The sequence below is a fragment of the Oryza brachyantha genome, chromosome 6 (genome assembly GCF_000231095.2).
Source record: "Oryza brachyantha chromosome 6, ObraRS2, whole genome shotgun sequence".
NCBI lineage: Eukaryota > Viridiplantae > Streptophyta > Magnoliopsida > Poales > Poaceae > Oryza > Oryza brachyantha.
In genome coordinates, this window is record NC_023168.2 from 3,028,556 (window position 1) to 3,055,889 (window position 27,334).

The 27,334-nt window shown below is 42.7% G+C and overlaps 4 protein-coding genes across 4 annotated transcripts; 1 reads left to right on the top strand and 3 right to left on the bottom strand.

Moving 5' to 3' along the window:
* Window positions 1-872: 872 nt before the first annotated feature.
* Window positions 873-3,321, bottom strand: LOC102721172 (pentatricopeptide repeat-containing protein At3g25210, mitochondrial). Its single transcript, XM_040524804.1, has one exon. It carries the CDS (start codon window positions 3,196-3,198, stop codon window positions 2,017-2,019), a length of 1,182 nt encoding a protein of 393 aa, XP_040380738.1. The 5' UTR covers window positions 3,199-3,321; the 3' UTR covers window positions 873-2,016.
* Window positions 3,322-4,114: 793 nt separating this feature from the next.
* LOC102721456 (putrescine hydroxycinnamoyltransferase 1-like) lies at window positions 4,115-6,263 on the bottom strand. Its single transcript, XM_040525248.1, has one exon. It carries the CDS (start codon window positions 5,861-5,863, stop codon window positions 4,508-4,510), a length of 1,356 nt encoding a protein of 451 aa, XP_040381182.1. The 5' UTR covers window positions 5,864-6,263; the 3' UTR covers window positions 4,115-4,507.
* Window positions 6,264-15,675: 9,412 nt separating this feature from the next.
* LOC102721743 (NADPH-dependent aldehyde reductase-like protein, chloroplastic) lies at window positions 15,676-17,491 on the top strand. The gene is made up of 2 exons (XM_040524869.1): window positions 15,676-15,690; window positions 16,479-17,491. The coding sequence occupies exons 1-2, from the start codon at window positions 15,676-15,678 to the stop codon at window positions 17,367-17,369; spliced, it is 906 nt and encodes a 301-aa protein (XP_040380803.1). The 3' UTR covers window positions 17,370-17,491.
* Window positions 17,492-25,496: 8,005 nt separating this feature from the next.
* On the bottom strand, window positions 25,497-27,064 carry LOC102722024 (hydroxycinnamoyltransferase 4). Its single transcript, XM_040525335.1, has one exon. It carries the CDS (start codon window positions 27,003-27,005, stop codon window positions 25,704-25,706), a length of 1,302 nt encoding a protein of 433 aa, XP_040381269.1. The 5' UTR covers window positions 27,006-27,064; the 3' UTR covers window positions 25,497-25,703.
* Between the last annotated feature and the right edge of the window lie 270 nt (window positions 27,065-27,334).

Genomic DNA, 27,334 nt, shown 5'->3' on the forward strand with positions numbered 1-27,334 from the left:
AGTTCCTAAATTTTTTTTCCAAAAACATCACATCGAATTTTTAGACATCTAAATAAAATATTAAACATAGATGAACCTAAAAACTAATTGCACAGTTATGTGAGAGATCGTGAGACAAATTTTTTGAGATTAATTAGTCCATAATTAGCCATAAGTGCTACAGTAACCAATATGTGCTAATGACGGCATAATTAGGCTCAAAAGATTCGTCTTGCGGTTTTCCAGACGAGCTGCAAAATTCGTTTTTTCATTTGTGACCGAAAACCTCTTCCGACATCCGGTCAAACATCCGATGTGACATTTCTACCCAAAAAAAATTTTTCCTATCTAAACACCCCTGAACAGGCAAAAAATTTTGCTTTCACACGTACTGTGCAGGAGGGTTCATATTTGCTGGACAGCCTCTACCCCTCGGTGCTACATTTATGTACCACCACATTGTCATTTAAATGTTATTCACATTGGGCTTGCGATGGGCATTTTTGGCTTCATTCTTTTGTGTTCACATGGAACTTTGCAAAATGTTTTGGCTGTTTAGTCCCAAAAACCCAAAAACCTGCCATGTTCTAAAATTTTTGCAAGAACCCAAAAAATTTGGGCAACTAAACAGGGCCTGAGTCGAAGAAGCCAGAATTGGAGGACAAGGACAAACTGGAAGGTAGTAACTGCAGGTAGAAGGGGGTGATTGTACAAATAAGTTGCAAATTTTAGCTTCTTTGTAGACTGCTAATTTGAATTTGGGAGAAACAGATTACATTCTTTTTTTCGTTGTTTCAGATGCACACATGATTCTTTAGGTGTCAATGAACCACGGTTTAGATTCATCAACATAGAAAGTTGCAAAAAGACACAATAACTCAACAACATGGCACAAGCTTAAAAAATATATGCTGATTCACTTTTATTCACTTCAAGAACAAAGGAATAGTGATGGCACAACTGATTAACAACACTTGACGCTTGAAATATCATAAGACCAAGGGCACCAACTGATACTTTCAGATGAAAGTTACGCTTTCTGCTGCTATTGGCAGTTTGGCACATCTACTCTCAAGTCACAACTGGGACTACAGCTCCGAAGCTCTGACATAATATGTTCTATGTATTAATTCATACACAAGAGAGGATATAAATTGGCTTCATAAACAGATCGGTTTGCTGCTTCCATTACTGGACAAATACAAAACCCTTGGTCTTGACATAGTAGAGAAAAAACCATTGCGCTAGTGTTCAAACCAAAGATTAGAGTTGCTCCAGCCCGCCATTGCATATCCAGGAGTTGTTTCCTACTTAAAGTTGCAGAGTCGATGTTAGGGTTGGACACTCAAATTCCAGAGAATTGAATTCTTAGCTGTATCCTTACTATGCGAACAAATTGTAATAGTCTGTATGGGAGCATTCTGAAACAAAAAAAATGGCACATGATTGTTGTGCATATATTTATCTCTGTATAAAGAGCAACTGCACTTGGCATATATATTCTCTGCTATTGCACATTACGAGCGAAAAACAATTAAAAGTGTGACACATCAAAGTTTTGTTTGATATCTGTTCATATCATATATAATACCTGAAACAACTTTCCTGAGCGGCCCTGCAAGATTTACTCTATGATTTGCCTTTGCAGGTGAGTTTATCAGCTATCACCAGTCAACAATAGTTGCCACATGTTTACAGGGAATTTCGATCCCATCTCCAAGAAGGTCATTTGCAGGTATCTTCAACCCTTTGGGCTTTGCATCCCCATCACATCAATCATGCTGGCAGAATGGTTGGGCAAATTAGGAGTCAACTAGATAATCCCACAGAAGATAGCTCCTGTGCATCAATTCATCTTGAATTTTCAAACAGAGGTGCACATTCTTCTCAAGAAGCCATGCATTTGATTTCTAATGCCCATGATCATTTCAGTCATCGGAAAGAGGTGCACATTCTTCTCAAGAAGCCATGCATTTGATTTCTAATGCCCATGATCACCACCATACAATGCAAGTCGATCCATTAATCAAAAGCATTTCAGTCATCGGAACGCCTGTCACAGGGTGGAAGCCTGTCCTGATGTGGCTGAGAAATCCAGTGTAGCCCATCAAGCAATTCTGAGTACATCCTCTGATCTAATGGCACTCGCTTCCTCTCTTTCAGCTCCTCCAGCAGCTTGAACGCCTCCTCTGTGTGTCCAGCCCTGCACATCTCCTCCATCAGTGTCCTGTAGGTAATCATATCTGGCCTCCTCTTGCAATCCAACATATCTATCAAAACCTTTTTTGATTCCTCAAATCTCCACTCCAATGCTAGCGCCGACACGGCCGTCATGTACACACCACCGGTCGGCACAAATCCCTTCTCCCTTGCCTCCCGAAAATACACCATTCCCTTGTCAGTCCTGCCCTTCTGGAACATGGCCTTGACAATGTAGCCATAGGTGAACTCATTGGGCTCACAGCCGTATAGCGGCATTTCACGGAACACCTTGAGGGCATCGTCTATCTCAAGGCAGCGGGCATACGCCTTGATGATTAGGTTGAGCAGGAAAGTGTCCGGGACCACGCCGGAGGCCTTCATCTGGCGGGAGAGCGACCGGACGGCGTGGAGGTAGACCATGGAAGCGGGCGGGCGGCGGACGCGGCGCACGACGGAGGTGAGGAGGAGCGTGTAGGTCTCGACGTCCGGGCGGCAGGCGGAGGAGGCCGGGAGGGACCGCATCTTGTTGAACATGTCGAAGGCGAGCGGGAAGAGGCGGCGGCGGGAGCAGCAGAAGCGGAGGCAGGCGTTGAAGAGCTGGAGGTCGGGGCCGCACGCCCCCGAGAGCACGTCGTAGACGAGGTTCTCCGCGGCGGCGGGGCGGCGGCCGGAGGAGGCCGCGGCCAGCGCCGCGAGGTAGGATGCCGGGGCGTGGCGAAACCCCGGGCGGAGCGCGGCCCACCGGAAGAGCGCGAGGGCGAGGTCGGGGTCCCGCTCGGAGGAGATCGCCTCGGCCAGGTCCCCCGCGGTGAAGCCCGGCCGGAGCCGCGCGACCCACGCCGCGAACTGCTCGTCCGGCGGGGCGCGGACGGGGGACTCCGGCTCCAAAGCAGCGCCATCAGCCCGGTCCCCTTCCCCTCCTGACGAGGAGCAGGAGCGGAGGTGGTGTGGGCTACTCAGTTGGCGAAGGCGGCGAGAGAGGCGCCGTCCGGCGGCGGCGGCGAGGAGGAGCGCCATGGCGGTCGGGTCGGGTCGGGTTCGGCTGCTCCGGCCGAGGCGCTTGTGGACTTGGAGCTGAGCTGCTACTGGGCTCGGCCCAATACTTTGCTGGGCCACTCCACATGTTCTGCAGCCTCTTTGTGGCCCAGTTTGGTTTGATTTAGGATTACTGACTCAATTATCGACATGAATTATTCACTTAACCAGACGATGTTTTGTTGGATGAATATATACTAAATGTTTTAAAAATAAACGGTGGATATATGTTGAAATATGAAAAAATAATGTTCGATGATGATTTGAAATGCTTAATATATGTTGAACTTTACGTAATATAGTAAATTATAAATAATGTTGTTTGCTTGCATGGGCTTAATAATTATTAGTAGCTAGGGGGTGATTACATGGCATAATTACATGTTAATTTATAGAGGTACATTTTCTAGTTGGTTCTAACTAGATTATAGAGTATTAAATATTTTGATGAGTAAGCTTATCAAATAACTCAAGACGAGTGGTTAAGCAATGCAATATATGAAACTTTTTAGCAAACATATTTTTTAAGCTTATACTCCCTACATGTAAAAATGTTTGACGATGATTAGTTCAAATTGATTAGCCAACATAATAAAAAAGGGAGGGAGTAGCAAATAATCGTTGAACAATCTAAAAAGAATAGGGCCATGGGTTACTTACCTTTCGGCTGCTAGTTTATCGTGTGAATATCTGTAAAAATGTAAACTTTGAGTGGAGAGGAACTGAAGATTCTAGAGTTGTTTGCAACCACTAATGATGCGTTTTTTTAATGAAATATTTTTTGATTTTTGAATAGCTATAAACGATGGATTACCTATCATAAATTTAAAAGATTATTTTAAAAATATGAGACGAGGATCTTAAGATTTTTAAAAAACACATCGTAACAGTTCTGGGAAATAGCTCGGCAAAGAACGGACAAAGAGCGCCTATAAATACATCTTTCAGTCTCTCCCTCCTTGCATCTTGCATTTTGCAACCGTGACAGCTAGGTATACAGCGAACTCTGTGGCAAAAAAAAATTGCTCCTTCTATAATTTACTTTTGCTATTGATTAAACGTTTAATTTTTTTCTGGTATCAAACACGTGGGTAATATATGGGGAGGACGTGTATGGGCTTTTTGACTTGTGTGTCATATTTTCAGTATCATCCCATAATAATAACTGAAATTTATTGATAGAATTAAAATTTTTAAACATTTCATCGGACCCATTTTCTTTTTAATAGTAAAATTTATTTCGGCCTTGCTTCACAGAAGCAGCGTGTGATGGGATGCTCACTCGAAACGACTAAGCTCGAAGAGTGCCAACACTTGAGCTGAGCTCGTCGTAGAACACCTTCTTGAACTTGGCTAGGCTCTCGGGCTCCATGGCCACCACGACGTCGAGCCGGCCGTCGCCGTCGGGGCCTGGCACGAGGTAGACGAGGCCGCTGAACTGGAGGCACGCACGGCCCATGAACGCCGGCCGGCCCCAGCCGAAGTCGGCGTCGTACAGCGGCAGCCCCTGCCAGCTGATCACCCACAGGTCGGTAGCCGGCATCACCCACTCCCCCTTGCGCAGCCCCGCCGCGCCGCCGCCGCTCGCCGGCTGCTCCAGGTAGTCCAGCAATGAGCGGACGTAGTCGTCGTCAAGCCGCGCCGTGGCGCCGGAGACCTTCTCTGCGACGGTGTCGAGCGGACCGCCGGTGGCGATGATGTCGTCCACTTTGGCCACTGTCGACGCGCGGAAGATGGCGTTCCCGAGGTAGCGGCGCGGGAGCGGCGGCTGCACGCGGGTGCGAGCGTCGGCGGTCATGTACAGCCGCGTCTCCTCCGTTCGCGCGAGCCCTCGCGCCTTGCACGCGCACCGCCATATGTGGGCGACCACCGCCGTAAAAGTGGACAGCTTCTTGCCTTGGACACCGCCGGCGCCGACGCCCTTGAGCGCGTTGAGTTGGTTCTTGGACAGAGGGAGGATGGCCGAGAGAAACGGGAGTTTCGACCCGCCGCCGCGACGGGAGTACTCGGCGTGGTCGAAGAGCACGGCGGGAGGGGAGCGCGCGCGGAGGAGCGTGCGGTCGAGGCACAGCCGCGGCCGCGCCATAGCCTCGCCGGCGGCGGCGGCGCCCCTTGCTATGGCGGCCCACGTGTTGACGAAGTCGAGCGACGCGAGGCCATCCGCCGCCGTGTGGTGGACCGCGACGCCCAGGGACACCCCGCCACACCTAAAGAACGTCACCTGGATCATGGCCAAGACGCCGGCGAGGCCGCCGCCGCTCGCGTCATCAGCCATGGGGACAAGCATCCGCCGGAGCTCGTCCGATGGGGCGAAGTCGCCGAGGTCGTCGACGGCCGCGCCACTCCGAGCTGTGACGAACAGCACACCCTCGCCGGTGCAGCTGATCTCCGGCCTACCGGCACTGTCCTGAGCGAGCCGGCCAGCGAGGGGGTAGAAGAGGACGAGCGCCTTGGACAGGGCGGCCTTGAGGACGTCCGGCGAGAAGAAGGAGGCCGGGTCGTCGGAGGCAGTTGGCCGGTAGACGTAGACGGTGGGGGTGTGGCTCCTCGCCACCAGCAAGTCGAGGTTGGAGAGCCATATCGCGTGCCCCGGTGTGGCCTCGCCGGGTGTCACCATGGAGGAGTCGACGATCTCCACTGCCGCCATTTCTCTGTGAAGATCACCGCTGCGGTGCGGCCTAGGAGATCGAGATTGAAGAATGGAAGAGCCGATTACATAGGTTGTCACGTGTTCCTCACCCTCCAAAATAAGTGACTACTTTTATTAAACAAAAAATAGTAATCAAGTATAATAACATCTACTATGTTCATATTTACTTTATTTTTTTAGCGATGGAAAGATGGGTCGACGGTGCTCTCCAGCCGGTGTAATAATCGGTGATATATAGTCCTATTTATTTTTTTCTTTTCTTTTCAGTCTTATTTTAGGATGAAATTTTTAGCTAAAGTAATCTAATTTAAAGTTCCATTCACATTGAATGTGATGTTATGCCAGTTTTTGTAATAATCTGACAATAAATTAATAAAATAGATGAAATATGTTTCATCGGGATAAAACTATGTGTACGCTCTTACCAATATAGTTTGTCCCTAGCATCTATCGCATATAAAACAACAAAATAAAACATATACTCCCTCCTCCTCCTCCTTGTGCTAATGTATGACTGCTATAACTCATCCGTTGGGTTGCCGGTGTATCCTATTTTAAGATTCGGTCATTTCAGCTTATCTACATGCACCAAGCCGTGTACACGAAGGGCTCGTTCGCGAGACACTGTTGAGTATAATTTTTCTCTCTTCTTCGTGCGCACTCTTCCCGAACTGCTAAACGGTGTATGTTTTGCTAAAAAAGTTTATACAAAAATTGTTTTAAAAAATCATACTACCTCTGTCCTGAAATAAGATTATTTTTCAGTTTTTTATACAATGTTTTGACTCTTCGTCTTATTTAAAAAAATTTTTGATTAATTTTTTTATTTTTACAAGATGATAAAATATGAAAAATACTTTATACGCGACTAATTTTTTAAGTTTTTTACAAATTTTTCAAATAAGACGAATGGTCAAACATTGGGTACGAAAAAAATGAAAAATGAGATTATTATGGGACGGATGTAGTATTATCCTTTTTCAAGTTTTAATAGCTAATACTTAATTAATCATATACTAATGGCTTTTCTTGGTTTGCGTTCCCTGATTAGACTGCTTAGCCCTCTCTCCTGTGAACGAGCCCGAAGATTCCATCAGAAATTCACCTTTGGTCTCTTATAATGTCTCGTCGGTAGTCCTTCCACGTAGCCTTCGGATGCCGGTTGAGTAAGTGCATGTTTGGTTCCAACCTACTTTCTTGTAGTTCTGGTTACATCGATTGTTTAGACATAAATTAAAAGTATTAAATATAGACTATTAATAAAACTCATCTCATACTCTGGACTATTTTGCGAGACGAATCTATTGAGTCTAATTAGTCCATGATTAATGAATATGATGCTACAGTAAACATTTGCTAAGCGTTGATTAATTAGGCTTAAAAAATTTATCTAATGAAATAGCTTTTATTATGCAATTAATTTTGTTATTAGTTTATATTTAATACTCCTAATTAACGTCCAAACATCTGATATGACAAGTGACAAAAAAAAGTCTCCGAATCCAAACTGTCCCTAAGGCTCATTTTGCTGAATGGAGAACACGCTGCTCCATAAGTGTTTTCCTGAGCTTTTAGTGGCAGTCCGCCGGCGAGAGGGCCCCTAGGGCACAGTATGGAGCGGCCTCCTCCTCCCCTTCCCCCAATCCCGCTCGACCCCTCCTCCTCGTCCTGGTAAGGACGCCTCCGGCTTGCCCGACGACGGGTCGGCTCCCCCACACCGCGCTCGCCGGCGCCCAGTGGCCCACTGCCTGACGACGGCAGCGGCTGGCTTGGCGCCTCCTCCCTTGGCCTCGCTTGGTGTCGCTCCTCCCTCAGCCCCGCTCGGCGCCGCCTCTCAGTCTTCCCCTCTTAGATCTGAGACAGACAATGAGATGAGAGAGATGGAAAATAATACTAAGAGGCAGAATAGTCCATTCATATTTTAAATTTATTTTTTAAATTCATTTGCTCTAAACTCTAACAGCATGCATCAACCAGGGTCAGACGGATGGTTCGATTTTAAAAATGAGAGCCAAATTTGCAAAGTTGAAAAAGAAGGGTCATATCCATATTTAGCCTTCAAAGTAGGGCCAGATATGCAATTGTCTGATATAAGTAGTAATAAGAGTCCACTGTCATGGTGGTGGATGTGGGTGGGGGAGGGGCTGCTACTTGTACCGGTAGCTGCAGACATATCACACACTGAAATTAATACACTATCGGTCACATGTGGTAAAATTTAGGGGTTGTTTGTTTGAAGGGGCAAACCATAAGTTCCTCCACTTTAGTCCATTTTAGCCGCTAAAATACCAAACAGGAGAGACTGATAGAGCCTAAAACTATCTAGGTCCATAAGACTCTGGGGAAGGTGCTAAAAGAGACAAAAGGCCTATAGCACACATACTCCACTACTCTAGGCCTACAGCTATGTGTGTGTTGTGCACTATTGAATAGGTCATTTAATGAGGTTTTACTCCGTTTTAGCCCCTCCAAACAATGAGGATGAGGATAGGATAAAAAAGACTTATGTTTTAGGCTTAGTTTAGTTCTATCTTTGGATATTTAAATGGAGCATTAAACATAGACGGAAATAAAAACTGATTGCACAGATATGGAAGAAATCATGAAACGAATCTTTTGAGCCTAATTAGTGCATGATTAGCCATAAGTGACATAATAAACAACATGTGCTAATGACAAATTAATTATGCTCAAAAGAATTGTCTCGCGTTTCCAGATGAGCTGTGAAATTCGTTTTTTCATTCCTATCCAAAAATCTTATTTAACGTCCGATAAAACGTTTGACATGACCCTTTTGTTACAAATTTTTGACAACTAAATAAGATCTTAGTTGAGAACTTAAAAAACAACTACTATGCTCTATGCATACCTACTCCACTGTGCACGGGTCCAACGGCCAACAACACAGCAATTAACGCAACACAGCAACCAACATGTCCTAGGAGTAGGAGGTTTGAAATTAACAGAGCGATTAACAGAGGTCTAGGAGTACGTCCTAGAGACTGGACTCCCTGTCAGTCGTGCCACCGACAACAGAGCTATGCCTATTCTATCCTATGAGGTTTGAAATATCCAAAGGCCTGCCAGGTTACAAGCACTGTGGGATGCCCTTGACGGGAAAAAAAAATACTACCTTCATTTAATATTATAGAATTTTTTAGTTTTATATAAATTTATCAATTAATAAATCAATATAATATATATGTACTCGTTTAGGACATAGTTTAGTATACCAAGATATGATTAATTTAGGTCTAGTCTACCATGTTTGCCCTTATTAAATATATCTCGGGTTGTTTTCATTCAACAACTGCCCTCCACCGGATTGGCTAGCCTAGTGAGTTTGGTTTCTTGAGGTTGTAGGTTCGAATCCTGCTTTGCATATTTTGCATGGCGCTGCCGTGTTACTTCTTTTCTTCTTTCTTTAGTTCCGGTGCAACCATCATTTCAGCATGTTATCAGTTCTTAGTTTTCTTTAATAGGATTTGATTTAAACATGGAGGCACAAGATGATGATTTCATCGATTTGAACTTGCCACTAGATGATGGTGCCATCAATTTTGAAGCACCTCAATATGGTCAGTTTGTTATTTAAAATTTTTTTATCATACTTTTGGTAGTAAAACCGGCTAATATTCAGTCTTGCAGGTGGATTTAACCTTTACTTTGAACATGATGCTATGGACTTGACTGATGAATTAGAAATTGAGGCAGCGGATCAAGGTTTCTATTTTGAACTTGCCCATTCTGCTTTTGATTTGTATTTTTTTACTTTGTGTTTGATTGGCATGTCTTTTTCTGCGCTTAGGTGATGATGACAGTGATGTGATGGGGTTTACTAAGGAAACACATGAGGTTGCATCTCAATTTAGTTTGCATATTCGTACTGTTCATGATATTTGGAAGAGAGGAAAAGAGTCACTAGCCCAAGGTGTTGTGGTTAATGTAACAAGTAGAAAGAGAGGTCGTTCGGGCCGTAAGGAAATTCCTATTGATTTAGAACCTTTATGCAATATTCCTCTCAATGAAAGAATGACATTAGAAGCTGTGAGCAGGCGCCTCCATGTTAGCAAGGCAAAGTTGATTCGGTACATGCACAAAGGGCTACTTAGACGTCATTCAAACAACATCAAACCTTACCTAACCGATGCAAACAAGAACACTAGGTTGCGGTGGTGTGTTGATATGCTCGATCCAGATAGCACACCTAATGATCAAAGGTTCAAAGCTTTATTTGATCATGTATTCATCGATGAGAAGTGGTTTTTTCTTACACAAAATTCTACAAAATATTACTTGTTGCCCGAGTAAGATGATCCACATCGTTGTAGTAAAAGTAAGAACTACATTTCACGTCTAATGTTTTTGGTTGCCTCAGCTCGGCCAAGGTTTCATAATGGAGTTTGTATTTTTGATGGAAAAATTGGATGCTTCCCTCTTGTGACTTATGAATGTGCTAAGAGGAGTAGCGTGAACAGGCAAGCCGGAACATGGGAAGTTAAGCCAATTACTCACATCACAAGAGATGTGATTAGGGTGTTCATGGTTAAAAGGGTGTTGCCGGTTATTAGAGAAAAATGGCCACGAGAGGATATTCACAATCCTATCTACATTGTTCAAGACAATGCACCATCACATTTGGACGTTAATGACCCTTTGTTTTGCCAAGCTGGTAAACAAGGAGGATTCGATATTAGTCTAGTTTGTCAACCTCCAAATTCTCCAGATTTCAATATATTGGATTTGGGATTCTTTCGAGCAATTCAAGCCATTCAATACAGGAAATCAGCGAGAACGGTTCAGGATCTTGTTCCAATTGTGCAAGAGGTAAACTTTCTCGTACATTCATGTAAGTTAATTATGTTGCATACTCATTCTAACATTTTTTTCATAACTGAAACAGGCTTTCAATGAGTACTGTCCAGAGAAGGCTAATAGAATTTGGCTCACTATGCATCTAGTCATGAAGGAATGCATGAAGGTTGCTGGATCGAACGAGTACAATATTCCTCACATGAACAAAAAAAGACTAGAGACACTAGGTCAGCTTCCACTGCAAATTGCTTATGAGAGATCAATAGTTAACGAGGCAAAGGGAATTCTTGCTGTAGCAAACAATTAGATGAAGATTAGAACTAGGCAATTCTAATTGTATCATGATTAGAACTAGCAAATGTATGAACTGCTGAAACTAGAACCAATTTTTTACTTACTGATGCTCTAGATGTTTTTTTGACGCCTTCCTTTGCAGCTTGTTTCTTTGCATACATATCATCGAGCACTTTGAGAACGTGCTCAGGTAGTAGAATGGTCTCGCCATCCATGCGAAGCACACTAACATCAGGAATCAGAAGCTCGCAGTCGAAGTCATCAAGGCCATAGATAATCTGCGCCGAGAGCGCATAGACGTCGTGAAACAAACCACATCGTGAACATGGCTTTCAGCGAGCAAGGCGGTGAGAGTTGCAGCAGGCTTTCCAGTCGTCGACGACGTGTACACTTCCGCAGCGCTTGCACGCAGGCGCGCCGTCGTCTTCCTCCATCTCGGGCGCCCTGTCCTCCTCCTCCATCTCAGGCGCCCCGTCCTCCAGTGCGTCACCATTGCACTTGTCCGGCGCGTCTTCTTCCTCCGAGTCAGGTACGATAGCCATGTTCATGCAGCTTGCAACGGCGCACAACAAGCAACAATGGCGGAGCAGCGAGGGAGAGATAGGATGGCAGCACGGCCGCGACGCAATTTAAAGAGCAGCGTAGGAGACGGGAAGCGCAGCGCCACAGGAGCTGCATGCATGCATCGGAACGGAGCGCCTAGAAGTTGCATGCGTCCAGCTGCATGCATGCATGCATGCTTCGGGAGCAAGCGCTTAAGCCGGAAGCCAATGCGTCCACCGTGCACATGCAAGGCTATACAAGTCCAAAGTGAACTAAAAATACAAGAACGTGTTGAATTTTGAAATTCACAGTTTGGCCAGGACGAGTAGAATTCTATAACCGGAGGGAGTATATATCTAAATTTATTAGTTTTCAGACAGAATTGGAGGGAGTACCACCGAGAGCAAATAGTCTTTCTGTTGCTAGTGCTATAACGGAATAATTAACTTTTTTGTCACTCTTAGAAATCGCTAACATATTTGCTACTGGACCTAAATATCATAGACATATAAGGATCCACGTATCATAGACATCGGATAACAAATATGTTATATGCCATTTATAAAAGTGTGCACAAAGTTAAATGCCCCTTAACTCATCCGTTGGGTTGCCTGTGTGTCCCATTTTAAGATTCGGTCATTTCAGCTTATCTAGATGCACCAAGCCCTGTACACGAAGATTCCATCAAAAATTCTCCTTGGTCTCTTACGATGTCTCGTTGGTAGGCTTCGTTTAGTTCAAAAAAACCGCATCGAATTTTTGGACATCTAAATGAAGCATTAAATATATATAAATATTAAAACTAATTACACAATTATGGAGGAAATAGTGAGATGAATCTTTTGAGTCTAATTAGGATATGATTAGCCATAAGTACTATAGTAACCAACATGTGCTAATGACGGATTAATTAGACTCAAAAGATTCGTCTCGCGGTTTCCAGCGGAATCTGAAATTTGTTTTGTAATTAGACTAAATTTAATACTTTAAATGTATGTTTAAAGTTTTAACGTGATGTTTTTGCAAAAAAATTTTGCAAACTAAACAATCTCTGAGTAAGGCTCATTTTGCTGAATGCTGAACACGTTGCTCCATAAGTGTTTTCCTGAGCTTTCTAAAGTGTAGCGGCAGTCCAAGGTAATTAAATGGGAAGCGCTTCGTTGTGCCAAGCAGTAAGCAAGGAGTTCCTGGATGTTAATATCTTTGCACGGACAGCTTGTAATTATTGGGCGACCAAGTTGACGAAAAGGATTGCATCGTAATCACTGTATTTAAGAGATGTTTTTGAGAGTTTGCGTGAGAAGCTGTAGCTATTGAAATCTCCACACGCCTGCAAACATGTCTCCTGGGACCATACATCGGTTAGGTTCAAATTAATCACCCATCTCGAGGGGTCAGAATCAAAACCTAATTGGTTGTCTGGAGTCTGGACCCGTCACGTGGCGAAGTATTGATTGATTCGTTGATGCATAGTAAATTAACTACTTCCTCAATCAATATTGTAATAAATTATTAAACATATCGGTTTCAAGATATAATTAGTTCTGTGCTTAATAGGAACTAAGATTAAAAAGACATTGTAATATCTTTCAACGAAAGCAGAATGGATGGGTTGAGAGGTGAGAATAAAATGAAAAAGAAAATAATAAAAAATAGTAACATAAACAGTGCTATAAATATTTATACATTGAAATAATATTTAAATCTAGAAATATTTGTATTTTAAAAGGCACTGCCAGCCAGAAGTGCTGAAAATTTTGCACGTTCGCTATCCTACAGGGCTAGTACTACAAGTCCACACCTACTACCAAGTTACTAGTACCAACCCTGCAATTAATGTGACTACGAGTGCTATTAATCTACGTAATATCAAACGTAGACAGAAGGGCCCATGACGTTCCGGTTCATCATCACGTGTACTTTGCTCTAAAGTATAATTAATGAATTTAAATCCTTTTTCATATGGTAATTCTATTATTCTTAAAAAGATACAAGGAGTATATTGTAAATTTTTTACCTCAAAGCTTTTACTCCCTTCGTGGTATTCTTTATTCAAAATTTTCCTTGTAATAAATGAGATTTTGGGATTCCGAGATAGTACTTTCTTTCTCATGAATCAACCTTTATACTACTTTACTCTTTACGTACTAACTTTTATACCATTTTATTTTGCATCTATCAAATTCTATATTGTTTTATTTTCCGGCCAACTATCTTTTTATATGACTTATACTATTTGATATTTCCATAATATTTGTAAAAAAGGCAAAATCTCTTACATTATTGGACAAATGGAGTATGTAACAGGACACACAACAATTTTTCAGTGAAATTTTTTTATTGTGTACTTTTTTAAGGACATCATAATTTCTTTTTCTTTGTCAAAACATAAACATTTTTAACCCTATTCACTCTACTAAGTTTTCATCAGTCATTATCCATTTGAATTTGTTATGAATTTAATCTCACCTACCCTCCCACACATTTATTTAGTGGCCATATTTTTTTTATTTTGGACAAGAGAGAATAATAAGTAGTAGGGTTCTAGTTGGGTTGTTTCGTGATCAAAGATAAAAGATATTTTTATGATAATTATTTAATAGTATAGATGATGAAATTAATTACTATTAAGTTAAAAAAACTACTTTACAAATGTGAGAGGATGAACTTTTATATATATATATATATAACTTTCTTTTTGTAAAAATATAGTTTTTAGTAGTTTAGTAAATATACGCATGCGCGTAAAAGGCAAGATTTTTTTTCCGAGAAAGACAATATGTTAAGACATTGGAAGAAACAATGGTTAAGTACATTCTCACTGATCATAGATATAATTATCTTTGTCTTTAATGTAGTTATATAAGTAATTTTCTTGTTTTAGTCAAACTATGATAAGCAGTTCACAGTTATTTAATTTGCAGGCTCTAATTGACTGTAGCTCCCTGGAATGAACGGACGTAATGAATTCCATTATCTTAAAGGAAAAAATGATGACAAAGTTATGGAGAAAAGATAACGTGTAGCTCAGCCTTCAACGGTTCAACCTGCTTAGGCCTTGATTAGTTTGCAAATTTTTTTTTGCAAAAACATTACATCAAAATTTTAGACACATATTTAAAGTATTAAACGTAGTCTAATTACAAAACAAATTTTAGATTCTGACTGAAAACTGTGAGACGAATCTTTTGAGTCTAATTAATCCATCATTATCATATGTTGGTTACTGTAGCAATTATGGCTAATCACGTCCTAATTAGTTTTAAAATATTCGTCCCATGATTTTCTCCATAACTGCGTAATTAGTTTTAATGTTCATGTATATTTAATGTTTCATTTATATGTCGAAAGATTCGATATGATATTTTTTGAAACTAAACCAGGTAAGGCCTTAGCTAGTCCACCGAAGGTCCAAACCAGATATAAAACTAATATAAAACTATCTGGTTATGTATAACTATTTAATAGTATAAATAATAAAATTAACTAATATAAAATTATAGATCTCTACAAGTATAAGATGATAAATACACACACATATATATATATATATATATATATATATATATATATATATATATATATATATATATATATATATATATATATATATAACCATTTAACTGTTTGAAAAATATGTGCACAAAAGCATAGGAAAGTCTGGCTAACAAACGCAGCCCTACTATCCTTATCATTTTTGAAACCGAATTACCCTATTATCCTTATCGTAGTGTCGCATGTATGATCCTATGAGTATCCTAATTCTCGTATCCTGATTTTACTGTCAATGCCATACGAAATTGAGCAGCATGCCATTGCTGCCGACAGTGGTCGCCTTGGCGTCGGAGCTCCAGCAGAGCGGAACACAGGAATTGCTTATTGCTGCTTTGGCACGAGGGAGTTTGAGCTTGCCGACATTTCTCTGCGTCACGACCTTGTTAAACTGCAGCGCTAGCAGCAGTGGTTTCTCCGTCACGGTTACCGTGGTTATCATAATAAATTTGATTATCTTGATGAGAAACCATCTAAAATTATGAAAAAATGACGGAAATTGTGATCCGCGGGACAGTGGTTTCGGAGCACGGAGCGGTAACATAAACCCTGCTTCAGCTTCCTTCCAGATAAACAATACCACATAAGAACAAGGGATCTGGGAGATGGTGCCAAAGCATGTAATCATACAAAGTTTGCGAGAAAACTTAGCACTGTCATGGTTGGAAATTTTGGAAAATTGTAAAGTAGTGTTATTTTATGAATTGATACATTTGTAAGATCTAACTAATCCTATAGAAAAAAAATATGTAGTGTCTAAAAATATGATACGATGCCATGCTACGATACTGTCCGACAAAATATGATACTACTTAGTAAACGCGTACTGAGTACTGAATACCATACCACCAAAGCAACCACGTGTAAATTGTGGGAGTAAAATAAGGTAATATATAATTTAGGTGTACCTACACAACTTTCGACAAAAGATTAAGATATAAAATTTCAAATCTAACTAACTACGTTGAGATCATATCATAACTATTTACTCCCTCCGTCATAAAATATAATTATTTTTGGATCTTGACAATTTTTGAGATACTACTTTGATCAATAATATTTATAAAAAACAAGTTATTTTAATTAAAAAAGTTGCATATTAGGATATTTTTAATGAGAACTTTAATATCCTCATTCTTATATGATCTCCCTCTCTCTCTCACACACATATATAACACCTCCGTTTCAGAAAGGCTTTATTTGTAATGTCATTTATATTTTCAAACTCCAAGACATTTATCCTCTACATTTCTAAATCTCGATACGTTTGTTCCTTAATTACTTTATCAAACTTTAATATAATAATTACTAAAAATTAATATCTTCGTGTGAAAAAATAGTTAAAAATAAACTCTTTTTTAGACGGAGATAGTATATAGCAGGAGCCATTCATCAAGACGTCAACTAGGCAAGCACACAAGCCATTGCCAGTGTTGATAGAAGCTCTCTAATGAGAAACCCATCGGTGGCAGGTGCTGCGCCACCCCTCACCGGCATTGATGGCACCTCGCCCGTTGCTCCCGGCCACCGGCCGCTTCATCGCCGGGTTGCTATCGTCACGGGCGGCTCCGGCGGCATCGGTGCAGCGGTCAGCGCGCACCTCGTGTCCCTCGGAGCCAACGTCGTGGTCGGCTACATCGGCGACCCTGCCCCTGGGAACCAGCTCGTCGCGGAACTCAACTCCGGCGCGGGCGGGTCCGGCGGCGGGCCGTGTGCCATCGCGGTGGCCGCGGACGTCTCGGACCCCGTGCAGGTGTCACGCCTGTTCGACGCGGCGGCGGAGGCGTTCGGGCCCGACCTGCACGTCCTGGTGGCCGCCGCCGGCGTGCAGGACGACGCGTACCCGCGCATCGCGGACACGACGCCGGAGCAGTGGGACCGCGCCTTCAGCGTGAACGCGCGCGGCACGTTCCTGTGCTGCCGCGAGGCGGCGCGGCGGCTGGTGCGCGGCGGCGCGGGGCGGGTCGTCACCTTCTCGTCGTCCAACGTGGGGTCTCTCCGTCCCGGGTACGGCGCGTACGTGGCGACGAAGGCGGCCGTGGAGGCGATGACGAAGGTGCTGGCCAAGGAGCTCGCCGGGACGGGGATCACGGCCAACAGCGTGGCGCCGGGGCCGGTCGCCACGCCGATGTTCTACGCCGGAAAGTCGGAGGAGCGCGTCGTCGCCGTCGCCGGCGAGTGCCCCATGGGGCGCATCGGCGAGCCGATGGACGTGGCGCCGGTGGTGGGCTTCCTCTGCAGCGACGCTGCCGGGTGGATCAACGGCCAAGTCATTCGTGTCAACGGCGGCTACATCTAAGCAAATTGTTTTAGTTAACGACTCTTTCTTTTTCCAATCTCATTTCCAAACCATTATCTTCTCATCAATTGCATTCCCCATCCTCATTGAATAAGCTAAAAGTAATGAAAATTAGCAAAGCATACTGGTTGATTGTTCATTATGGGCCGTGCTCGTGGGCAGGCACGGCACGGCATAAACTGTTTCACGGGCCGTGCCGACCCGACAAGATATGGACTGTGCCTTTTCGGTCTCGGGCCGGGTCGTGCCGGGCGGCCCATATAGCCATCTATTGGTCTCTTGGCGTTTCCATCCTCGCTTATCTTCTGTAGCTAAGCATCAAGGTTTACGTTCCATCCAAAACCGTCATGCTAGATGACGTGATTATCGTGATTTTTCCATGGTTTCTAACGGTTTTCATGGCTGCGGTTTTTGCTGTGGTAAAGACGGTGGCTTTGCAAACCCTGGTGTAGATATATCACTGCCTGGTCAATTGTCGTGTGTCCGGGTTACTTTTGTAGCCGAGCATATACTTTGCTTCGCCTCCAACCGCGGCCATGGATCGTTCGTCGAAAATATAGGCATATGTACATTTTTGTTTATTTCATCGTGACACTAAACATGTAAATTAACATAACTATGTTATTTATTTGATCTAGACATGTAAACTAAATTATTATACATAAACAATATAATAAAATTACTAAAATGTACCGATGATTCAGAATTGGCTTTTGAACTAGAGTGCTCCTAGCAGTAGTACTCACATGTACTTTACACAACGGCACACGCACGGTGATGGCATCGTGTCGCAGCTAAAGGACACACTACGATGGACGAACAGCTAGCTGAGCTCGTCATACAACACCTCGAACTTAATTGGGTGGCTAGGCTCTCGGGCTCCATGGCCACCACGACGTCGAGCCGGCCGGCCGCCCGCAGGTTGACTCGTAGTACTCTATTTGTTTTTTTTTACATTTTAAATCGTTTATTTTTGAATGCAGGTTTAATTATTCATCTTATTAAAAAATATATAATTATTAATTATTTGTTATGATTTGACTCATAACTAATGATAAATGATAGTTCAAGACTGACTTATAATTATAATATTTCAACATAATTAAATAAAATAAACGATCAAACATAAATAATTATATATATATATATATATATATATATGTTTGCACCTTTGCAGGATGTGCTGCCACAGTTCACGCCTTCACGTACGGCCCATTTACGTCTTAGGAGGCTGAAGAGTGGTTTGTTGTCAAGCCGCCATGATTTTTTGCTTGGACACTAATCAGGTGTTTGGACTTCAAATGGGCCTGTCAAATTGGCCTTATGCAAGCCATCGTGTATTCGTGTCTTGCGTTTGCATAAAAAAGGTTATTTTGTTTTGGAAAAAAAAACCCTATTTCGCGCATGAAAATCACACGTGAGTGCATCTCCGCGCCGTTTCTGATGCCTATGCCTTTGTCATTTCAGATAATAATCGATGCAATCACCTTCGACCGGATAGTCTGACGAAGCCTTTGTCCTACTCAATTGTTTACCTTTTTTGGTTCGTGGTAGAACATCCGTTTATTTATAAAAAGATTTTTATATTTACCCCTTAATAAAAGGAGTATTAACAAATTAACACTTATGACAGCACAACCACTTATTCATTTATACTGTTAACTATTAATAAAAAAGTATTAACAAACTAACACCATATGAGAACACAATTACTTATTTATGTCTCTACAATTAACAGATAATTACATGGGTCATACATAGGGGTGAAAACGGGACGGATATTACCCGTCCGACCACCCGCCCGAATTAATTCAGGACAAATTCAGGTCACAAAATCGGGTATCCGGAAGATAATACGGATTCCGGGTCGGGTTCAGGTATTTTTTCTCGGATACAAATACGGGTTCGGGAACGTGGTATTCGACGGATACATGTTACGTGGTAAAAAAAACGGGTATTACCTGGTTAAATATCCAGATATGACCCGGATAGTTATAGCCCATCAAAAGCCCATACAATTAAAGCCCAGTAACAAGAAAACATTATTCTAAGTGTTCCATATACATGTACATTAACTTTATTTATACTTCTTATTCATATATACTAACATACTAATGATATAATTTAATGAATCAATTATATTTTCTTACAAGCTTTGCTAATGCTAGTTGTTACTTCCATGTTATAGTTGTATTTAAGATTTATGGAATAGTTGAATAACTATTATATATGTGATATATATAGTTATTGTTTTGATTTGATATCCGAATAAGTATTCGTAATCGAGATCATTCGTATCCGTCTTAGCACGTATCCGTTCCGTTTTTGTGCCCGATATTATCCGTCTTCGTATTCGTATTCGACAATATCCGTATTCGACCTGATCCCGAAAAGAAAATATGGGTTATGATACGGAAGGATGCTATCCGACCGTACCCGACCCGGTTTTACCCCTAGTCATACATCGAGCACAGTAAAAATCTAGGGAGCTAATTGTTAGGCTTTTTCATAGAGAAAGCCAAACAACATATCTGTAAATAAAAAAATAAATTATGAATATAAATTTTATACGTATTTTTAACTATCTAAAAATCAAAGATAAAAAATAAATTTTAGTAAAGAAAACATCAAAATTAACTTTAAATATAAGGGTGAAAATTTATATTTTGACACGAGCATACTTAAAAAGATAGATCCTAATATAGAGTTGACTCTCAGGCGGTGGTTGGTGCTAGGTATCACCTTTGCATGTAACAGCACGCATACAAATCACACAGCTGCCGGACAGTGGTGCCAAAAATTTTGTACGGTTGCTATACGGTATACGGGGCTACCACATAGCCACACACAAATCGGATCTTGAAAATCCCCCGCGATGCGACTAGGCAGTGTTCCTTTATTGAGAAGAAAATATTATATAACTATTTTACGATATAAACAAACTAAAAGTTAAAATTTAAGTGATTAAGAGTTCTCATGTGCTACTTGTTCTAAGCAGAGCTAAGTATGGCCTAGGCTCAACTCTACTTCAGTTATCCTGGGTATAACATAAACGAGAAAGGATACACAACGATATACATAATAGGTCAACCCAGAAAATAAATACAATAAGTACTTTAGTGTAAAGCAATGCATGTTTGAATAAATAAAGCGGGAACTTTATACTAAAAAGGAGCAATATTATCAAGATGAGTGTCACTTGCCTTGCTCAGCCCCTGAAGGTAACTCTGCGATAATCTCGAAGTAGACCGGCGCTTTGACGGGCTCCGATTTTAATTGACAAAGCACAGAAATAAATAAAACAAGCACAAACTCTACTGAAACAAAAAAAACTATTTTTAATATATTCTTGGCATTTTTCTGGTTTTAATGAAATTTGAAAGGACTAAAACAGAGACTAGATTAATTAGTTATGAATTTTAGAAGTTTCCTGTGTTTTTTAAACTAAACAGGAAAAACCTTAAATCGATTATTGCGTAGTAATGAGGCTTGTTGACGTTAGCTAGAGATGGGGGGGGGGTTTGACGCCGATAGGTAGGCCTAGCCGAGAGAGGGATGGACTCCGCTGGCTGGTGGGCCTGGCATGCCAAGGAAAGGGAAACATAGAGAGGGGGTGTGAGAGGTGGCGGCGCACGACCGGGAGGCATGGCACACGGTGGTGACGGCGGCCGGTGGTCGCGACAACGGGGCAGCGTGGCCGACGGGCGACGGCGAGGATGACGACGTCGCCGATGACGGCCGGGGGCGGCAACGCAAGGCGGAGGAGGGGTGCGGCGACACCAAGACTCGAGGAGGCGACAATGGGAGTGCAACGGCGACGGGGCGGCGCGGGTGTCGGCGAGGATGGGATGGCAGCAGCGTTGCGACGTAGATGGCGCTGGGACGGCCGGCGGCGTCGGCGAGACGGCGGAAGCGCATGGCAGCGACGTCGGGTTCGGGCGGCAGCGGCTGAAGGGGAAAAAGAGGAGGAGAAGGAGAAGGACGTGCTCATCGGCGATGGGGAGGCAACGGTAATGACGGCGTGAGGACGGCACAAGGGATGACTGTCACGTCCTGAGTTTTACCTTAGCTAAAACTCAATTAAATAATAAATTAAAAATAATTTGGTTAATTAAAGTTCAAGAGAAAACTTAGTGTAAATTAATTAATTTAATTGGAAGCTTTTCAAAAATGTTCTAAAATGTCCCAAAAGTGCTTTAAATTATTAACATTATTTAAATTTAAATTTCAGAGAATAAAATTTGCTCAAATAAATAAAATAAAAATCGGCAAAATTAAAGACAATTTCTTTTTTTCCCTCCCTCATTTTTCTTTTCTTTTTTCCTTCTTTCTTTCTTTTTTTTCCCTTTTTCTTTTTTCTTTTCCTTTTTTTCCCTCATGGCCGAACTCCCTCCCCCTCCCCCTCTCCCCATGTGAACGATCTCCACCCTACCTCCCCTGTCGTACTCTTCTCTCCCTACCCCTCCAAGCTGTGCACGATCCCCTCTCCCTCTCACGGTAAAACAAATCTCTACTCCACCAGGACTCCAAATCTTATCCCTTATGAAACTCTATCTATTCCTTTTTAACAGGAGATAAATTTCTAGATTAATCTCTAGCTTCTCTCCCATAAATACTCCTAGAACCTTGTCTCTTTTTCCTGTTTCCCTCTCCTATGCACCTCCAGCCGCCTCCTGCTCCCCTGGTGCATCCCTCTCCGCAGCAGCCCCGATCGGTTTTTCGCCACCGAATCTCAGGTTTGCATATCTTTTCCTCGTGCGAATCAATCTAAACTAATCTACCGTTTAATTGTTTAGGTTGCCTAGCCGAACAACGAGGAACCGTAGGAATCCATCCCTAATCTCTTCACCAAATTTTAGGTTCGCATACGTTTTACTCTTGCGAATCAATCTACTTTGACCTACCGTTTAATTGCTTAGATTTTCTAATTTATTTAGCCAGCGTGAAATTGATCTACAATGTGGACTTCAATTTCGTACACGTGGATTGATTTTACGTTAAAGTCGTGAGATCCCTGTTTAGCGAGATTTAACGGTCGTTAGATCCGGTCGCTCGCCGCTGCTCCGAGCCACGCAACCCCGTCGCCACCTCGCGCTCCCCTAGCGTGCGCTTCCGCATGCGCCGCGCCGTCGCGTCGTGCTCGCCTTGACCTGCACCAGTCGCTCGTTGCGCCCCAGTGCCGAGCTGCGTCGGCCGCACCTCCCTCTGCCCGCGCGGCCGCCTCGGCGTGGCTGTCGCCTCGCTGCCATCAAATGGGGGTCTTTATCGAATCATCGCTTCTGTTCGGTCTTAACAACTGATAACTATGTTCGGTGAATTTGTAATTGCTCAAGATCTCTTAAAACACGTATGCTGCCACTAGTCATAAGTATTTGATTTCTAAAAATATATGAATTTTTTTTATATTTTGGTTATTTTTTAAAACTTACTCTATCTGTTCCAAAATGTAATTGTTTCTGCTTTTTAAACCTTGTACCAAAATATAAGCAACTCTAACGCTTTTTATAATACTATTTGTCTTATTAATTACTTCTAATTCAACACTTTTCTTATCTTATCTCCATGTGCCCTTTCACCATCATCCATTTCTCATTTAATAAGAGATGTTGTAATATTTTCTTTTTAATCTTAATCCCTACTTAAACAATGTAGATATTGTCTTTTAGGAATATAATAAATTGTCACTAAAAGTGTCATGGATATTGGACCGGTGGGTCTAGGCCTAAGTGCAATCAAGTACAAGTGGATGAATGATACCCTTTTCACTTAGAGAGTTAGGTTAGGTTTAGATTTCTCTTTCCTGTTAGTTAGTTGGTTACTGCATGCATGTTGATTAATGGTGACGGTACAGCAGGCATGCTTCATTCATGGCTGGCTCAATCCCCAAGTTTTCTCAGGCCAGGCCTGGCTTTCTTAGGGTTTTTTTTTGTGCTTTTTCATAATTTTTGGCATTTAATTTGTAGGGTTTCAGGCTTTAATATCTAGGCCTGGTCCTGTGCATGGTTGGGCTAGCTTAAACTTTTTTAAGCTAGCTACGTCGGGCTAGACCTGACTTGAACAAGCTTACGATACATCAGTTTAGATGAGGTCCTTCCTTACCTCTATATAATAGGGCACATGTATCGTCATTTAAGATTAAGCAATGAATCTATTTTCATTTCTAATATATTGTCCTCCACATTCTAAATTCATCTCGTTACTAGTAGCTGACTTCCCCAGCTAGGCCTGCTAATGGGTTGGATGGAAATGGATTAAATGAGTTGGTTTTAATTTGGATTTTTTTGGTTGGGTGCAAATAGACTGCTACTTTCAAATGGTTTGGATTGTATTGGGTTATAGAGACAAATGGATTGATATGGACTGGATTTAGTTAGCTGGTTTTAGGTTCTAAATGGATTTAACTCGTGGATGACAAATAAATTCTTTATTGGGTAGATAATGGATAAGAGAATAGACATATGTGGGATCCACATATAGAAATTGATCAAAATTTGCATAAAGTTGCTATACATAATAAATCATCTCACCAAATTTTAGTCAAATTTAATAAATTTTTATAGTGTGAACGCGAGTTTTACAATTTTAGGTCCGAATTTATACAAAATGAGTGCATCCATTCTACAAGAGTGGATTGGATCCATTTTAACCAAATGGATTGGTGCGGGTTGGACTAAAATCAAAGTTGGATTGGTTTGGATTGGATCCTAATGAAGAATAATTGGTGCGGATTGGTTTGGTAGACTAATTAGTGAAGAAATGGATTAGAGTGGATTTGGATTGGATTACAATCTATTAGCAGGCTTACCCCCGGATATCCTTTCGGCAATGGTTATTCCGTTATGGCTTGGGTTACAATAAAAAGATGTAAACTCTATGAATCTATGACCAAAACACAAAGCTAAGAGTATTTTCCAAGGAATGTAGTGATGATGTACATGTCTATCGGTGATGCTACGTGTTTACTTCAGTCAAAAGTCGGGATATGCAAATCTCACTCCAATTTCCACGAGTCAAGTAATAATTGGCCAATACTCAGTTTTCTCTAGGGAAAATCTATGGTATACCTCTAAAAATTTTAGCTAATTCATTCTATGCCCTTGAATTTTGACGTATACCCAAAATTTGATTTTTATTTCTTCCATGTCCTCCCGTTAGTTGACCATCTAATTTCTAAAAAAATGATCATTTACCATTTGGATGAACATAGAAAATTTTAAATTATATTATTGAAATGTAAAAGTTTATTGCACAAGACTATTAATAGTTATAAGTTTGTTGTGCGATAAAATATTTATGAAAAAAATATTTTTAGATAATGAAGTTAAAAATATGAATTTATTTTATTTTTAAAAAGTTACAAAAATGAGGAGCATTCATACACAGAAAGGACTACCAATGCCCATAATATTTTTTTTAAGAATGCTCATGATCAAAAGAATCTATTGTCCAATTAAATTTTATAAGTAAAATGTTAATTTATATATTTTTAATTTTTAAAATTTATGTCAAAATTTTCCGCATTAATTATTTAGTCTGATTAGTTACATAAAAATGCACATATTCTGCACTCAAATGAAATTTTCAATCATTTTTCAAGCTTATATTATAATCTAAATCATCAAGGACATTAAAGACATTTACTAGCTAGCAAACTTAACCATGAAATGAAAGAAATATAATAGCAGAGACATGAAAGAGATCAAGTTAAAATTTTTGGGATAAAGAAGGGATCAGATAAATTTTAAATGTACAAAAGAGATTAAATGAGTTTTCAAGGTTATACAAAAAATTTACCCCAATTATATATTGCCATGGAGGCAAGGATAAACCAACTATGCACAAACGGGGCATTTAACTTCTTGACACTCTTAAAATTGGATAATAATAAATTTGTCACTCACGATTAATGACATGTGAATCTTTATATGTCTATAACATGTAGGTCTAATGGTAAATCTCTTATAACCAAATATAAGAACGACAAAAAGTTAATTATCCCTGCACAAACACACGGTACTACTCTCTCCATTTCATAATGTAAGACGTTTTAGCTATGCTTAGATTCATCTATTAACCAATGTATATTGTTTATATATATATATATATATATATATATGTCTAGATTTACTGATATCTATATAAATTTAGGATACACTAGGAAGTCTTACATTATGAAATGGGAGGTAGTACTACATAATACTACATGCAAACATTATTACAGTTCAAGCACGCTCGTACGTATGTACGGCCGGACTGGCAACGTACGTAACGACCAACTGATGTGTGTTGTGTGATGGATACATGGTTGGGCTACGAGTCATGGTACGTACGGCTCTACTCCGTCAGGCGTGCCACCTCGTCGGCGAACACCTTCCTGAACTCCGGCATGCTCTCCGGCTCCAGCGACAGCGCCAGCGCGACGGCGCCGTCCTTCCACGGCGCGTTCATCACGTAAACGAAGCCGCTGTAGTACATGATCGCCGGCCCCATGAACGCCGGCGCGCCCCACCCGAAGTCGGCGTCGTAGAGCGACATGCCCAGCCAGCTGATGGCGCGGAGGTCCGCCCGCGAGACGCCGCTCCTCGGCAGGTTCGCCGTGTCGACGCCCTCCAGGTAGTCCACCAGCGACCGCGCGTAGTCGTCGCCCTGGCTCGTCACCGCGCGCGCCCGCCGCGCCGCGTGGCCGACGGGGCTGGACACCACGTCCCCCGCCGTCGCCACCGTCGACGTGCGGATCACCGCGTTGCCGAAGTACCCCGGCGGGAGCGGCGGCGCCAGGCGCTGGCGCATGTCGATCATGGAGTAGAGCCTCGTCTCCGCCTCCGGCGGCAGAGCCCGCGCGCGGCACGCGCACTGCCACACCAGCGCCACCACGGCGCGGAACGTGGACGCTCCGCCGCACCGTGCTTTCAGCGCGGCCACCTGCTGTTTAGTTAGCGTGATGATGGCGCTCGCGTACGTGGACGCCGTGACGGCGCGCGCCGGCGGCACCGGCTCGCTCTTGTACTCCGGGTGGTCATACAGCACCGTGCGCGCCGGGCGCGCGGCGAGCAGCTTGTGGTCAAAGCAGGGCGGCACCGGCGCGTCCCGCGGGGAGGCGCCGCGTGCAATGCTCGCCCACGTCTCCACGAAGTGCGCCGCGCTACGGCCGTCGGCGATGGAGTGGTGCAGCACCATGCCGAGCACGACGCCGCCGCACCGCAGGTACGTGACCTGCACCAGCAGCAGCACGCCCGGCGGGCTCGACTTCGACGCCGGCGGCGCCGGGGGCATGAACAGGTCCCTCATCTCGTCGCAGGGCACGAACTCCTCCATCAGGTCGTCGAGCACGTACCCAGATCGCGCCGTGACGAACACCACGCCCTCGCCAGTGCAGTCGATCTGGACGCGCCCGTCGCCGTCGAGCCCAAGCCGGCCGGCGATCGGGTAGAACGTCACGAGGGCCCTGGCGAGGCTGTCCCTCATGGCGTCGGCCGCGAAGAATCCCGGCTCGCCGTTCGCCCGGTAGAAGTACACCGTGGGCGTGTACCCGCGGCGCGCGGCGAGGTCGAGGTTGGACAGCCAGACGGCGCCCGCCGGCGTCTCCTCGGCCGGCACGACCACCTCCGACGTCAACACATCCACCGTTGCCGCCATAGCTTCTCCACGAGCTACAGCCTACAGGACAGTGAGGTTTGTGTGCTCGTGGTCGCCAAGTAGCATGAAACTGGTGCAGCTTTCTCCCGGTGCTTCGTTGGCTTAAATAGAGGCAAGATCGTGGTTGGTGGAGCTGGTATCACAGCAACAATTTTCAAACGAATTTTTTTTTGTGATTGTTTGATTTTTTTCAGAGAAAAAGGCGCATATTTACAAACTAAAAATAATTTATGAAAAAAATCTTTTATATGCATGTTCTTAACGACTTAAAAGTCAAAGCAAAAAAATAAATCACGATAAAAAAACCTTAAAACTAACTCTAATTGATG